Below are 17,128 nucleotides of genomic sequence, written 5' to 3'. Positions count from 1 at the left end.
AACGAAGAACGCGAGGCGAGTCGTGGCGAGTCGTGGCGAGTCGTGGCGAGTCGTGGCGATTCGAAGCCGAGGAGATTCCTCGCGGCGAATCGATCCGGGTGCCCCGATGCGTTTCGATGCGCGAGATCGTTTCGCAGCTGCCGCGGCAAACGACTTCCTCTCGGTCGATCGCTCCTCGTGGTTCCCATTATTAGCCCGCTCGTAATTTATTACTTTCCACCTTAATAAGCGTAATAATCGCCGCGGCTGGCTGTTCGCGCTTGTAGCGCGCGACCTCTTCGACCCAGAGACCGTCTTTAAGGTAGCCTGCGAGCGGTTGCCGGCCGGTATTTATCGGGCCGACGCGTACGAAAGGTGGTTCCGAAGCTCGCGACGGGAACAACGAATCGTCGTCGTCGTCGTCTTCGCCGGGCTTTGTCTCGATTTCGTCGACTTTCGTCGACGTTCGTCGAGCTTCGGAGAGGCGCGCCTAGCCTCGCGTAGAGAAACGGAACCACGGAAGGAAGGTAGGGAGGGAGAGGGGGACGAGAAGGGGGTGGAGGTGAAATACGAGCGGAGGTACGAGGGCGAACGATGAAATCGTAATTCCCGAGGCTCTTCTTCGTTTTAGCGGTCCGTGGTCTCGCGAACCGGGGCCCTTTTTCCTTCTCTATTTATAGCGGTCGAGCGGGAGATACCGGTCCCGACAGCTCGGGATCGTGTATGCTTTTTGGATACTCGGATGTTCGGGACTACCAACTCATATGCTCACCCTCCCGGGGTGCGCGGCTTTACATCTGTGTTTATAACTCGAGCAGCAATGCCACGGGACGCGCTACAAATTGTCGATCCCTTGTCCGGGGAACGGCGGACACGAGGCCTCCGAGTCTACTAGTCTATTAGTCTTCGGGACTATTAATCCTCCGGCTCGGGTCGGATCGACGAACGAACCTCGGCTCCCGAGGTCCCTGCGAGGTTCGTTTTCGAGAGGAGGCGGAGAGGAGAGGAGAGGAGACCGATTTGAGAGACACTGCGTTCCGTTGCGGAGAGCAACCGGGGAATCTCGCGATTCCGTTCGAGCAGGGGGCCCCTCGTTCGGTGAATTACGCGCGGGAAACGGTTTCGCTCGAGGAGAGTAAAGAGATCGAAAAAAAAGATTGGATAAAAAAAAAGGTAGGCTCGTGTTCGCGTCGCGGTGGCAACGGTCTCTCGGAGCGGTTCCCTCGGTGCGAGAGAATCGCGAATCCGTGGGCCCCCGACGGTCGTGGCCCGGTTCGAACTCGAGGAATTTTCATAACGAGCAGAGGCTGCTGCTCGGGCTACCGGCCGTGGAAGAAAAAGGGCGCCTTTAATGGGACACGTTGGCGCCCGGGTCAGGGTGGCCCCGTTGTTACTCGTTAATTCCTACCGCGACGGAGGGCACGCACACCGGCCGGCGAACCGAGGGGCCCGCTCCCGGGCTATTCTCGCGCGAATCCGTGGAAAGCGCAAACGAGCGTGATCCGAAGGTATGCGCGAAAGAACCGGACTCTCCGCTCGGGCTCCACCCCGACTCCCCCACCCTGCCGACAGAAAAGTAGGAATAAAAACGCGAAACAATACGATGTAGCCGCGCGGCGCGGTCGATGTCGGGTTCCCACCTCGAGCCACCTCCGAGGACCGGGCCCGTCCGTGCTCGAGAACGCGGCCGATTGTCAATTAGAGAAACCACGGCCCTCTCTTTTAGCATAAGGCACCGCAAACCCGCACCGATGGGAAGCGAGCGCAGGACCAAACGGGGGGGATACCGGCCGGACCGAGCTGAAACGCGAGGGGGCAGAATAAACGGGCTTATACCCGCGCACGCACCTCGCGTTTCTTCTCCGGGGCGAGGCTCGCGGAGGACGAACGCGCCGAGGGGGCAAGGAATTTAAGAGAGGGGGGCCCTTGGTGTCGGTCTCGGGGAGGCTAATAAATTATGCCTAACGCGGCAACAACTGCTCGATTATTTATTTAACGATAAAAGGAGTCGCGAACCCGGCCTCGAGGCGCGTACCTCCTCTCGGAACCTTCGCGGAGAACCCTCGACGGACGCGCCGGTGCTCGCGGATTCGGGATTATTCCCCGGGAACGAAACCCGCGAGGGGAGGCGCGCGATTTCCTGGAAAGGACCGAGCGGAAAGTCGTCTCGCCCCGAGCGAGAAGAAAATCGCGAGACGACGATAAACCGCTCGAGCGCGGCGACCGACCGTCACCTAAATCTCCGATTTAACGGCCGCGGGGACATCGATCCTCGAGGATCCTCGATCCTCGTCGCCGCGGAATTGACCGACCGAACGAACGGCCGCGCGTACCTAACGACCCCGCGCGATTTCCCCGGTGGGAATCGAAGGCGAGCTCGAGCGGACCGCGCGAGCTCCTCCCATCGGCGACGATTATAAACCGACAATTTACGAGCCTCTCGGAGCTCGCGGGGAGAGATCTCGCGGATTCTTCTCCGCGCGTACCCGTCCTGTCTCGGAGACTTTGTTGCTCCGCGGGTTTTATCGCCGCCGCCGCCGTTTTAACCGTCTCCCGCGAGACTTTGTCGCCCCTTCCGAGGTCCTTCCACTCGCGACCTTCGAGACGTTCGCGATCCGATCGCGATCCCTCTTTCGAAAGGCTCGCTCGTTTCGACGGGAATCGAGTCTCCTTCCCGATAACGCGGAAAAGATCGAGACTCTCTCCCGATCGCGAACGCTTCGCGAGCGACGCGGACGAGGAGGACGAGGAGGAAAGAGAGAACGGAAAGAAACTTGACCTACCGCAGTTTTAACTACCGTTCAATTATACAGTTTGCTTTCGGGTCGTCGCACGGGCGAATAAAGCGTGTAATTTACCGGCGATAAAAGCGCGAGTAGCGAGCACGGACGCGAGAGAAAAAGAGAGAGAGAGAGAGAGAGAGAGAGAGAGAGAAAGTTGGTCGCGTCGGTGGAGGAGAGAGGGGAGGGTGGGGGCCGTGTCGTTAACGACGCCGTTTACTGCCTCGAGAAACGAATATTTTGTTACAAGTTCGCGGCGCTCCCTCGGAGCGATTCCTCGGCGTGTGGAATCGCGACTCGGCACGCGGCTCGGTCCCCCCTCGCGGGAGGAGAGGTTCGTCGCCGAGGACGGGAACGTTGCGGAATCTCGTTTCGAAAGTGTCGTCGAGCTCCGAGGCCCCGAGCGTAAAACCGCCGCGGTAATTGGCCCTCGAAGCACGCCCCTCGCGGCTCGATGCGTATAATCGCGAGGAACCGCGGAGCCGCGAACCGATCGAGACGGGTACTCGGGACGAACAGGTGTCGTCGCGACTCCGTTTCGGGAGAGAAACTCGCGAGCCGCGACTTCCGAGCCAAAGCGACCGCGGAGATCGTATCGTCGGGGGTCGCGTAGGTCCCGAGTTCCTCGACGACGTCTCGTTGCGTCCAACCTGTTATTTACGCGCGAAGAGAAAAAAAACGAACGAGAGACGTTCGGCGCTGCGATTCGTCCAGCAGCCGCTTATCGACGAATCGACAACCTTTTCCTCTTCGAGACACCGGTCGATTTCGTCGGAGCGATTCCTGATCGCGGCCACGAGTGACGCGTCGACCGAAAGCCGAGAGTGGACCCGATTTTACACGACACGTGCCGTTTCCGGGGCACGCGATGACGCGTCGTCAGCGTTATCGTACCGAGCGCGACGCAACCGCTCGAGCACCTTGCGCGCAAACGCAACGTCGAAGCCTCCTCGGTCCGTGTTTCTCTTCGGAGTCGTTAAACCCGAGCCTAAATTGCCGGTCAGGGCCCTCGGTACAGGGCGCCGCGTGGACGCTCGCTCGCTCGCTCGAGACGGAGAGAGTCGGAGGCTGGAGCTAGGAAAAGTAAAGCGGTGAAGGAGGATCGATCGTCGAGGAGGCAGTCACGGGTCGTCGAGGGTTATTCGATAAATGCCGGAGGATTCGTGCCGCTGAACGGTTTACGATCGCGAACCATTAATGTCTCGTGCTGTGCACGGGCGGTCTAGCGTGCACGCGCGCGCGGGGATCCGCGCTCGCGCGGACACTCGAACGGACACTCGTAACGACGATAAAGATCCAACGGGGCGCGTCGGGTCTCGTTGAAACGAGGGGAGAAAAAAACGGTTCGCGTTACGTACGAGTTTCGAACGCGCGAGAGTTCAACGACTGCGCGGTAGATCGATTCGTTGGTCGCGGACGCCGATCGCGAGCCGAGATTTCGAGCCGGAGGTTCGCGGGCCGCGAGTCGACTCGGAACAACGCGATGCAGGGCGATTTCGTTCGCCTCGGGCTATCTCGAGATCGCCGGGAAAAGAGCCGCGAATCGATACGCCGAGAAAGTTTCCCGCTCGAGTCGGTGGAAATCGTTCGGTACGGAGTAAATTGTCCTCCGAGTAGGTAGCCGGTTCTGCTCGCGGTGCAACGAGGGGATCGATGAACCACGGGAGCGTTCGATCGCGCGGACTCTTCGAATCGAGAAGTCGCGTTCGCGAACGCGGGTTTCTTCGTGGTCTCGCGCGTCTCTCGACCTTCGGATTTACGCGCGATGGAAAAATGAAGACGGTTCGGGCTCCGTCGAACGAGTCGAAGGCGGCGATATCGTTCGAGCGGCGGTTTCTAAGCCGGCGGCCGTGCAATAACTCGGCAAGATATCCCCGGAGGGTCTGTTCCCGAAGGAAGGAAGGATTATCTCGAAACGCGAAAACGCTCTCCGCCGTATCTCCGGGCGAGTTCGAGCGACGAACACGGCCACCGAAGAACCCGCGACCTCGACGCCCGAGAGATATCGAAACTATTCACCTACGATCGACCGCGACGTACGACCGCTATTCGCGTTCGTTTCTCCCCGTATCTTTATCCGATTGTCTTCGTCCGGGTACTCGCCGAAAGGACGACCGAGAATTTCTCCTACGGGGGATTCGAGCGATTCGCCAACTCGGAACACCTTGCTCTCGGTGAAATTTATACGCGTCGCGGTGCTCGCGGCCGGATCCGAATCGTCTCGAGGCGCTCGCGCGGGTGTCGACGAAGATGGCCGCGAGCGTTTAAGATCCGGTGAAAAAAGAGGAGGATTCCCGAAACCCGAGGATCTCGACGACTCTCGACGACTCTCGACTCGAAGACGAAGGGACCGACTAGCCGCGGATAATCCCGAAGAAACCCGACGCCTGCCGCAAACGGCGGTAGTTTTAGCGGTCGCGCGGCGAGGCCGAGCTAGCTGCGATCTAATCCTATTTTCGTTAGATCCGTTAATGGTTAATGGGAGGCAAAGTGGTCAGCGACCGGAACAAGGCCTAAGTCCGTCTTAAATCCTGTACCAAGGGAAACCCTCGTGGCCCTTGGCCAAGGACCGTAATCCGCGACGGATAACTATTGGCCCCGCGTCGACTCGGCGTCGACTCGGCGTCGAGACCGACTCCCGCGACCGTCCCGCGTTATCGAGGAGATCGACCGATCCACCGATCGACCGCTCGACGCCCGTGGGAACGCCGCGTCGTCTCGAAAACGAGCCGAGCTGCCCGCTCTCGAAGCGCGAGCGAACCGCCGAGACAATTCGAGTCCCGCGACCACCGGAGAACCGTGCCCGCGGGAGAGGACAAACTTCCCGGTAGACGAACGATCCTTGCGCGTTTATAATACGCGAGGGTGGAAACAATAATATCGCCGTTTCGACCAGAGACCCTCCCCTCCGACCCCGGGGAAACCCTTCCGTGGGCAAATAACGCGACGCGCGGGATTAATCGGCTTCCAGCCGTGAAATTTATGAAATTCGCGCGACGGAAACGGAGATCGGAATCGGCTCGACGTGAAACGCACCGAAAGAAGAAACCCTCCTCGAGGAGGAGACGCGTCGCGAGTCTTCGTCCCCCGCCTTCCCGGATCCCGAGGAACCGCGCGCGAATAAGAGGATACCGGAGACGAGCGCGAACCCCGGGGTTGTAAATTACCGAAATAATCCGCGGGTTAATTCCCACCGGCGGTTTATTACCCCCCGGTCCTGATCCGACGAAATTAAATTCGCAAACGACCGAAGAAACGCGCGCGCCTCGCTCGAGAAGATGGCGCGAGGAGACGCTCGGCCGCGTAAACCTTTTTCCGTTTTTTCGTTTCTTTTTTTTTCCCCGAGCGTTATTTTTCACGCGGCGAGGAACGGAGGAGCACGATCGGTCGGTGGGCGAGCAGGCGGCGGCGGAGGTTCGCAGGCGGTATCGATGGACGCGGGGCGCTCGCGCGGGCGGGGATCAGCGGGGCGCGTAACACGAAAGCTACATTATACTATTCAAACGATTGCGGGCCACGGCGCGCACGGTTAAGTTGACATTGTTGTTTCTGAGGGTGGCCCGGGGCCCTGCGAATATCTTAGCGCCGCGCGGAAGCTATACACGCGTACACGTCGTCGTACAAGCCCTCGGGGGATGCGAACGCTACGCCGGCACCGCCGCCTCCCGTCTTCCTGCCACCATATACTGATCAATAACCATGAATCGCTCCGGTAACAGTGGCATGCACGTTCCGTTGCACCGTTATTGTTGCCAGCCCCGGAGTGCTCGGGCTACCGTGAATATTATTATCGGCGACGATCCTAGCCTAGTCGCGATCCCGGCCTCGCGATACTCCGCGCCGCCACGGCCCCCGGACGACTCCTAACCGGCGGAATTTCGCGGCAGGTGCCGTGACGTGCCGTGACGTGCCGTGCCCTGCCGTGCCCTGCCGTGCCCTGCCGTGCCGTGCGTCGGGCCCGTTCCGGATACCCGACAAACGACGGGGGCCCCCGATCGTTCGCGGAACCGCCGCGATCCGAGATAAAGACCGAGCCGCGATAACGCCCGAAATCCGGCTCGTTCCAAGGAAACGAGGAGAAACGCGCGTCCGCTCGCGCGCACGCGTACCACCAGCCCGCGCGTAATTCACGGTTTATGGAGCGACTCGCGATTAGGGATCGTCTAATTGACGCGGGAACGACGAAACGACGCCGGGACCAGCCCTCCGAAGGGGCGCGTCGTTTTCTTACGAGCCAGCCCACCGGAGCGCTTTTCACCGCGGCTAACATTAATCCCTGAAATTTTAATGGCCACGAGGCCGCGGCCGAATTTCAACGAGCTCGCGTCCCCTACCCCCGGCCGAGAACCGCTACGAGGGGGTAATCGATTTTCCCCGATCTTCGTTCCGAGGAAAGAGTCGTCTCGCGCCTCGCGGTTCCTCGACGGACACCCTCGATCGTGGAGACTCCGAGGGACACCGAGGGGACCAGCGACGGAGAGACGCACCACGGAGACGGGTAATCGTTGAACCTAGCCGATTCGAATCGGCCCCGGGGTGAGCGCGAGAGGGCCGACGTTTCGTCGACGACGATCTCTAATAAAGTTCAATTATCTCCGGAAACGTTAGGTACCGAGGGAAAAGGTAGAGCGCGCGGAGGACGGAGCGAGGGAGCTCGGAGGGGGGAAGCGAGTCGGTGGCCCTAAAGTCGAGACGAGAGAAAGAGAAACCGGGAGAGATGATAATCTAAACGATCGCAAAGTGGGCTGCAGAAACGCGCCGAAATTGGCAATAACAGGGTGGCGAGGGGCGGCGCGCGGGGTCCAGGGTGCACCGGCAGGAAGGGGCAGCCGCGTAACGTATACGCGCAGCGGCGGGGCTCCGGCGCGAACTTCCTATTCTGGTTAGCATTCAAATTGAATCTTCGTGGCGGCCGGTCGTGAAGAGTTACCGCCGTTAATGGACCTCGCAAACGTTCTCAAATTGCCGGCAGACTGCCGAGACGCGGCCCTACCTAATCTACCGGCTTGATTCTCCGCGCGGACGATCGCCCTGCCCCCCCCGAACACGTTCGCGAATATCCACGCGTTTTCCAGCTGCCGATCTCGAACCGACCACCGATTCGAGGACCTTCCCCCGAATCTCGTTTCGCGAACACGACCACCGTCCTCGCGGTTTTATCGCGCGCGAGATACACCGCGAAACGTCCGCAAATTGGCGCCGACCTAACGAACGACTTATCGGCCGACGAACCGCGCGGCTCGTTGCCCACCGATCTAATTCGCGGCGCAGACGAACGCCGAACCAACGGGGCCGAAGACGGCCCGCCTTCGCGTTCTTTTCTTCCGTTAAACCGAATTACCCCGCTCGATTTAAAGCCCGGAAACGTTTCACCGCACCGAAAGCCGACTCGACCGCGTTCAGTATCTCCCGATATCCCCCGGGTTCGGAGTCAACGAACGCGATCGACTCGGGTTTCGAGACGTCGATAATCGAGTTGGAGACGTTCCGTTCGACGTTCGCCGCAATCTTCCGCGAGCCTCTCGAAAACCGACTCGGGAGTCGTCGAGGGAGATCCGGACGAAACTACCCCACTCGCGGAGATTCGAAACGGCTAATTCGGCCCCCCTGGCCCGCGGTCCCAGGGGAGAGGGGGGTACCTCGAGACGGAGAAAGGCCGCGAACCGCCTAGGAGACGAGCCACCGGTCCCGATGTAATTCCATTAGAGGTAACTGCGCGAGCTCCGGGACGGCCATCGTCCGTTGGATTTAATCGCGAACCCGCTCGACCGTGCGATATCCCTCCTCCCGCGGCGTCTTTCGCCGGACGGAACCGAGGAGGATACGCGCGGTAACCTCGAGCCGCGCGAACGACGATATCTGCGCGACGCGCTCTCGCGTCGTACGCTCGACCTTGCTATTCGGTAAACGGAACCGTTTGCTTGTGATTTCAGCCGAGTTGAAGATGGACGTTCTGCGGGAGAGGGAGGTGAAGGACAGCCTCGAGCGGCAGCTACAGGACGAACAGAAGGTCCGAGGTGAGTAACCGTTCTCCGCGCGTTTCGAACGAGTCTCTCGTTCCCCGTCGAACGACGTTCCGAGTCGCTCGGGTTTACGGATGCTCTTTACGGCTTTTGGGAAAATTGATTCTCCGCGCGAACGAGCGGATCGCCGATCGCTCCAGTCTACGGACGAACGTCCGACCCGACGATAAATCGAGAAGCCGCTCGGACCGTAAAGCGCGGACCGCGAACGCTTCGAACTCGAAATTCCCCTCGTGGTCGCGAGTACGCCCGGAGTCGAATCGAAGGGTGGACGGGGACGGAGGGCCGGAAGGAAACGAACGCGGAAGGACCGATCGCTCGACCGACTTCGTATCGAATGTCGCTCCGTGATGGAACGATCGACCACCTACTCGTCGATCCAACGACACCCACACCCCTTTGTCCGTTCTCCTCCTTTCGGCTCGCGGACCGTGCTGGAAAAAAACCGAAAGCGAACGAGAGAGAAAAACACCGGGATCTCTCCATTGTGCCGCGGTCTTCCGTATCGAGATCCCCGCTCGTAGGGGTGAAATTTTCGAAAGTCGCCCACCACCGTCGACGAATCGATTCGACGCGACGAACGAGACCAAGAGAGACGAGCCGAGCGAAGGTAAACGGGAGCGCGGGGCCAGGGTAAATTCAATATCACGGATTTTCCCGGCAAAAGATGTCGGCGTCTCGGCTGACGCGAGCACAATGCGAGCCCCGATAAATATGTAAAAGTCGGAAAGACCGGCGCAACGCGGCACGGTTCGGCGCGACGCGACGCGACGCGACGGGAGGAATATCCGCGTGCTTCGGGGCGGACGGTCTGGTCGTCGATCGGCTATATTGCCGGCTGGAATGAAAAAAAGTCGGCATCCGGGGCGAAGCGACGGCAACGTTCTACGCCGCGTCGATCGTCGAGGGTGAGCGGATTTTGTTCCCAGGGTGGTTCCCTCCCCCGTTGGTTTGCGCTCGCGGTGCCGGGTAAGTCGTCGTCGCCGGCGTGGACTCGTTTCGGTCGATTCGCAGGAAAAACGAGTTGCCGGGCCCCCGCGGTAACACGAGCCTGTGACAACAGCAGTCCATTAGTCAACCAGCTCGGTGTCAATACATGAATACGACGGCCGGTCTCACGGAACAGGCCATCCATCGCCTCGCGCGCCGCTGCCTCGTCTTCCACCGTACCCCGCTTCCACCCCCGTCCCCGCCCATAATGTCGACCGATATCGCAAATATAGGAAATAGTCCGCCGCCCCTAGGACCCTCCGAACCTTTATCTTTCCGCGCGAAACTTTGACTTTACCCTCGTGCTGCTCCTCCTCCTCGCTCGCTCGCTCGCTCGCTCGCTCGCTCGTTCTCTCGTTCGTTCGCTTGGCTCGGTTCTTCGGTTTCGAGCGGCGTGATCGATGCTACCGAGAAGGATTCGGTGGCGTTGGTCGGCCAATGGCCGACGGAGAGGATACCGTGGACGCGGTTTTCGAGGATTCGCCGCGAGGCGGCGGGGACGTAAGACGATACCTAATTTGCGCGAGGCCTCCTACGGTTCCGAGCCGGATGATCGATCATCCCGAGGATATTGACGCAACCGCTCGCCGAGACCACCGTCTTTCGTTCGGCTAATGACCGCCGCGTAAATAAAAGTGTGCGCGCGCGCGCTAGAGAGAGAGAGAGAGAGAGAGAAGAGGGTACCGGGGCTATCGGGTTATCCCGCGTAGGAGCCGTTCCCTCGAAGGTCTCCTCGCCGACCGAAATCGAATCGAACGAGTCGGGAAATCGCGCGACGCTCGCTCGTTTTCCTCTCGTCCCGGCGAGACGTTCGCGATGTTCCGGTCGGCGCGTCGTCTCGTACGCTTCTGGCTGCGAAGGCAATTTGCGCAATAAGGAGGGACCCAGGAGAGGGAGGAGGAGGGGGTTAGGCGCGGTGTTATTAGCCCGTTTAAAGCCCCGCTTGGCATTTCGGTAAAGGTCGAAATCTCCGACCCCCCGGCGTCCTGGAGGCCGTATTATCTTAGCGGGAGGAGTCGGGGCTCGTTTCTCTGCGTCGCGGGGCCGAGGGACGTCTAATGGGACACGCGTTGCTCGCGTCGAACGACGAGACGACCTTTGCGGGCCCCGGTCGAACGCCGAGCGTTTCTTTCCACGCGCCACCGATGCCGGAGGAAGCGAGCGGTTTTTTACCCACCGACGCACGATCGACGTTTCCCACGTTGTCTCCGAGTTTACGTTAGCCGTATTTGGTGCGCGGTCGGTCGATCGGGCACTCGGTTTTTCGAGCGTCGTCGAGCCGGATCGGTCGAGAGAGCTGCGATAACAAATAGAGCGCGGAACGACCGGCGCGGTGCGCGTTGCGCGTTCTGGATTCGATCCGCGAGCGGAAACTCTGGCCGGCCGGCTTCTCGTCCCTCGACCCGGCGACCGAGCCAACGACGTCGCTCGCTACGTTTCACCGACAAAAAACTCCTCGCCGCGCGTAAACCTCCGGCGAACGGACCGCTTTGGGAACCGACAGCTGCCTACGCCGCCGCTTTACGGGAACTTGCGGCCTCCTTGTAATTAGCCGAACCTTTTGTCGCCGGTGGAGAAACACCCCGTTTCGCCGACAACACCCCTACCACCGTACCGCCTCGGTTTCTTTCGGATCGCGAGACCTTTGACGCCCGACTCGATTTTCGCGACGAAGCCGTCGCCGCGTCTCGTTTCCTTCGTCCGCGAGGATACGGAAAATTACGGAAAAATCGACGCCAGGAGAGATCCGAAACCCGAGCCACGCGCAAACGCGGCAACCTCGAAAACTCTCGACGAATCGATTCGCTGGTCGATTGAACGGGAACGAGAATCGTGGACCGTACCGGACGAGTCCTCCGAAGGCGTCCGCGGGTGCAAAGGAGACGCGAACGCGGCGAGGAAAAAGCGTCGACGCGTCGGGGACGACAAACGGAATTGAAACTGTACAATCAACGGGACGAGATTTATACGCGACGCTCCTCGCCCCTTGAATTAGCCGGGCCGTAATGCCGGGATCGGGTGTCGGTGTAATTGGGACCCGAGGGACTCTGCCGCGTTTCGACCCCACGGATCGTCGCGCCATCCCCGAGTTTTCCCAGCCAGCCGCCGCGGACCGTGTCGACGCGCCGTTATCTCCCGCGGCCGAGAAATCGTTTCGTCGATGACGGAGCGCCGATGCTGCCCCTCTCCTACACCCCTCGATAATTGCGCCCCGTCCTCGTCCTCGTCCTCGTCGTCGGGCACGTTGTTGAATATTTCCGAGCGAGCGCCCACGGAGATGGAAACCCGATTATTCTCGCCGCGCGTACTCGAGACGCGATTCGAAACGAGTCGCGACGATATACGGATCCGCGGCCGTGCGATAAAACCCCTCCGCGGCGACTACCGGCAAAGGAACCCGTCCGCGATTCCGATGCGTCGAGCCGTTATCCTCGAACGAGTGGAAAGCTAATTCTCAAAAGAGCTTGCGTCGCCGACAACAACAACAGCACCGGCAACCGGTACGGACAACGATGACGTCGGTGCTCCCGTGCGTAACGATAGCTGATTTGCTTTGAAGTGAACGTTTACACACACCGATCTCCGTAACCCTCCGGCATTGTAACTGCGTCGAGCTCAAGGGGTGGCAACCGGGGATGGAAAGCGTCGCCGCGCCGCTCGCCGCTCGCCCTCGTCTCCGTCTAACCGTCGCCGCTCGACGTCGTTCCGCTCCTAGACGACGCGACCGAAACCCACCGATGACCACCGTTCTCGCGTACGCGCGCGTACGCGCGTTCGAACGACCGTTTCGACTCGGCCTAAGTTTCGAGTCCTCGCCGAGCGCCGGAAACGCGGGAAAACGTTCGCGATACGCGAGGAAGACGAGAAGGAAGACCCGCGGAGTCTCTCGGTACGCGTTCGGAACAACGTCGCCGGGCAAAGGCAAACGTAACAGGCTGCGACAAAGAATCGAAAGGGGGAAGGGGAGGTGGCGGTGCGGAGCGACGGAGGAGAGGTTCCGGCTCGATCACCGTTGCGAGGAGCGAGAGCAGCTCGGGCAAAGGGTTCGACCGCTCGCCAGCCGGCTTACTACCCCCTTTGTGGCAGTTTAGCGTTTCATGTCGTATTCCGACTCATTGGAAATTGAGGAATAGAGAAGAGGCGCAAAAGGGATACGGCTTTGAGATAAAAAGAACGTCGTGCGGCGACTGCTCTCTCACCGCGGCCCCCTCTCCGCGAAAACAAAACCCTTCCCGCCCCTCGCGGACGAGCGGGCGAGCGGGCGAGCGGGCGAGCGGGCGAGCGGGCGAGCGGGCGAGCGGGCGAGCGGGCGAGCTGGCGGGTGGGTAGCGCGCGCGCCGCGACAAAGGTGTCGCCACCGATCGGGGCACCGTTTTCGGCCGTACGCGTTCGACGCGTTCGAGATTCGCCGCGAAATCCCTCCTACTTTCGTCGGGAAGCGGTCTCCGGTTCGTCGTTGGCTCGGCGAGAAACGCGGGAAAATTCTTGTAAAAGTCGGGCAGCGCGATGAAAGTCGGGTTCGATCGGTCGATCCGGTAGCCAGGGTGGCGGTCGGCGTTCCCCGTTGGAAGCCGATACGCGGCCGGCGTATCCCGGAAGGCAGCTATATCGTCGAAGAGCCGATGCCGGTGGCTACAAGGGGGTAGGTGCCGCGGTCACTTTGTGAACTAACCTGGCTTTGCCCGCTGTTTAATTAAGTCTCGCCGAGACTACTCGTCCTCGCCCCCTTTCGCTCTCTCTCCCGCCCCGTCTCCGTTCCTCCCTTTGTCCCTCTCTCGGTTGCGCGCGGAGAGAGCGCGAACCCCCGCTCGATTTCGCTCTCTCGGTGGCCCTTCAACGACGCGTCTCTCGCTTTGCGCCCACGCCCGCGCTCGCGCTCGCGCCCGCCCCCGAGACCTCGTGTGTCGTGAATACGACACTGCCCTCCGCCCTTCCTCTCTCCCTCTCGCTCTCTCTCGGACAGCGAGAAAAAAATTAAATCACAGCCACTGTTACGACGCGACCAAAGGGTAACCGAAGCTGTCGAGGGTCCGCGCGCGCTCCTTCTTCGCCCCTTTCCGAGCGAAGCGCGCGCGACAGAGAACAAAGCCGACGGTCGGGGGTGGAGGAAACCGCGACCCCGCTTCGAATCCGTCGTCGCCTCGTCTACGTTCGAAAAGAGAACATTTTCACCCCGTGAGAGGCGAACGCGAACCAGCCCGATCGATCCCAAATTTCCCTCGATATCGAGACCGCCGAGAATCGTTCCTCCTCCTTCTCCTCCTTCTCCTCCTCCTCCGACGGAAACACGGCTTCGAGGCTTCCGTGGATCCCGATGCCGCGCCGAATCTCCTTTCCCGTAACGCGTACATATTTTTTTCTTTTTTTCCCTCGGTGGCTGGTTTCGCCCCACGCAGCCCCCGAAGGCACGCGTATGAATTCGCTCGCGCGTAACGGTGAGCTTCCGTAATATAATTGTTAATGCGCCGATGGGCCCCGGGCTGCGTTTACGCGTTGTACGCGCGTCCATGGACGCCGACCCCTCCCGTAAAAATAGCCGCGTCCCAGCCGTTGGTTCGCGGTGCGGCGCTTCTTCCTCGTTCGCTTCTTCCAGTCGCGAGCTCGCGGAAGATGCGTTCGTCCGCGAGGAAACCCGGACCGAGACGATCCGATCGAACCGCACCGGACTCGGACGGGGCCAATTTATTCCGCGAGCGCGCCCGCACCGCGTAATACGCTCCGGGAGCGAACCGGGAGGAATATTCCGCGAGACGACGAGAAAAGGAAATAAAACGCGGCAGGTTATTTACGCGAGAGAACGTGCGAGCAGCCCCGTCGGGAAATAGACGGTGGCCCTGGCTTTTCTTTCGCGTTCGCGTTCGCGTTCGCGTTCGCGTACACCCGTCTGGTTACACTTACAACCCGGCGACGGGGGTGAAACGAACCCGCGCGCGATCCTCCGCCCTCCGAGGAAATTTATTACCGGGAGGAGCGAAATTCTTTTTCTCGGCGTTATCAACCGTCGCGTTCGCCCGCGTCCGAGACTCTTCTCGGCCGAATCGGAGCCGCGAAACCGTGTTTGATCCGTCCAACGCCCGAACGTTCCAAACGGTCGACGTCTCGACGCGCTCGCGAGAGAGAGAGAGAGAGAAGGAGGAAGAGATCGGGGACGGACGGGAAACGGAAGAGAGCGCCGCGAGGTGTACCGACCTAATCGTATTTCGCAACAACGTCGAGAGCTCGCGCGTATGCGCGACCGACCGCGCTGCCAGACCCCGTGATGAACAAAGAGCGTAAGAAATACCATTACGGTGCCTCGACTGCTCTTCCGTGCGCCAACTCGCAACCTCGCGCGCACCAGAGATCGACCCGGGGAGACGACGACGCGAGAAATTTCGTTGCTGCGGAATTTAGATGAAATTGCGCGAATTACTTGGGCGTTCGTCGCGAGTGTGTGCGGGCCCCAGAGGCCCCCGGCCGCGTTCGATGCGTCTCGGTTCCACGGGACGAGCGAACGCTCGCGAAAATTCTGGGCGTACCGCCGCGGAATGGCACGCGCTCGCTTTGTTCCGCGCGAGGATGGACCGTCTCGCGCGAGGCCGCGTTCCTCGAGCGCGGCCGATCCTCGACCGATTTTCCCAAATTTCCAAACGACGCGGTACGAGGGAAAGTTTCCCGCGATCGTCGAAGGGGGAGGGATTTCTATGCGGCGCGAAATTCGCGAATCGAAAGGTCTTTTCGCGAAAGGTTCGAGGCCCAAGGCCGACCGCGTCCGTGAAAGGAGTTTGCGAGTTTTTCGCGAGTCGTCGTCAGCGTCCACCTCGCTCGTCTCCCGCGTTTAGAACCGATTTTACCTCCGCGCGAACGAAACCTCGAATTATGCGAAAATTACCCGCCGCGGACGGCGTAAATAAATAAATGTCCACGCGTAACCGGTAACCCGTTATTACGGCTCGGTGTCACCCTACTCCCTCCGTGTGCGCGACCAAACTCGACACCCCGAGTGCCTTCCTCCCGCTCGCGGTGAAATTTCACCGGTCCCCTCTCCTCTCCCCGGTCCTCCTCTCACCCACCGACGGGAAGAATCGAGGATTCGTCGGTCGTCGCGTTCGCCGTTCGCGGGTAAAACGAACGGGCCCGATCGAGCGCGGGGAATCCTCTTGGCCAATTCGGTACCCACCGAACAATATTTCGAGAATTCGCGCGCGCGAAATTGCCGTCGCGAAATATTTCGTCGACCGAGAGTGGCAATAATTTCTTCCCGGTCCCTCCTCCGCGTACACGGTCGCCCCGGCGAGCCACGCGCACCAAAGACGACGAATCCGCGACCCTCGTAATACGAGTCCTCGTAAAGTAGCATTCCCGTGTAAGTCCTTCTGTCGGTCGCTCGACTGCCATCTACGGCTTTCTATTATGCATGCGTCCCTTATTGGCAGTAAACGCGCTCACCCTCCTCTCGGTCCACCCCCCGTTCCCCGCGCGTCTCTCCTCTGGTCTGGTCGGCTCCGCGGTCGGAATTACGCTCGTAAGCATATTTCTAATTACAACGTCGCGAGGAAAGGCTGCCACGGACAGACGGAGAATCTCGTAAATTATGAAGGAAACGAGCCGATTTCGAGATAGCCTTGCAACGACAAAGGGAACTCCCGCGAAGAGACGATCGGGGGCTCGTTACCCTCTCTCGGCGCGAGTCGAGAGTCGAGAGTCGAGAGTCGAGAGTCGAGAGGCGAGACGCGCGGTCCGCGCGGAGCGAGAAATTGTGGGCGAATTCGTCCAAGGGAACGAGGAGGGAGGTTAGCGTTTACGTTTTGATTTGTCGTAACGGGGATTAACGGGGCCGCGCGAACGCGTTCATCATCGGGCGCGTTGTCGCGTTGTCGCGTTGTCGCGTATTCGGGTTCGCGCGGTTACGCGCGCACACCGGCTCCCGTCCCGGGTAGGTATGGAGCGCGGGATCCGCTCTCTCGAGCCCATTCGCCGCCGCCAATTTGGCATCGAGAACGGTCCATAGTCATTAATGGGTCGTACGCGTTAACGATTATGTTTCGGCTGTAATCATTGGACCGATTGTCCCGATCGTCGCGCTAATAAAGCGCGATGGGGTGTACCGGTGTACCGTCCGGACATCGAGGACGATGACGATCGCGATGATGCCGTTCGCCGGTAATTGCTCGATCGCCGGACGCTTACGCGGAATTGCGCGGCCGTTCGTTTCGCGTAAATTACGGTTTACGGTATTTGCCGTGGTTTTTTCCCGGCGGTCGATCGGCGGTGGGTTCCGGTGCGGGAAACGGCCGGAACGGAATTGAAATCGAGAGGTCGCGATCGTTCCGGAGGATCCGTTTTAAGTTCGAGGGGGAGAGAGGGGTCCGCGCA

General features: G+C 60.4%; 1 protein-coding gene across 5 annotated transcripts in view; it reads left to right on the top strand.

Moving 5' to 3' along the window:
• Positions 1 to 17,128, top strand: part of Dac (dachshund family transcription factor) — a 147,723-nt gene that overhangs the window by 106,817 nt on the left and 23,778 nt on the right. For all 5 annotated transcript variants that reach the window (XM_076318209.1, XM_076318210.1, XM_076318212.1 and 2 more), the window contains one exon: positions 8,693 to 8,776. In XM_076318209.1, coding sequence (XP_076174324.1) covers positions 8,693 to 8,776 — 84 coding nt within the window. The remainder of the gene's footprint in view (positions 1 to 8,692; positions 8,777 to 17,128) is intronic.

The sequence above is a fragment of the Ptiloglossa arizonensis genome, chromosome 8 (genome assembly GCF_051014685.1).
Source record: "Ptiloglossa arizonensis isolate GNS036 chromosome 8, iyPtiAriz1_principal, whole genome shotgun sequence".
Taxonomy (NCBI): domain Eukaryota; kingdom Metazoa; phylum Arthropoda; class Insecta; order Hymenoptera; family Colletidae; genus Ptiloglossa; species Ptiloglossa arizonensis.
Note: the sequence above shows the minus strand (reverse complement) of the source record. Positions and strands in the feature narration are given on the sequence as shown.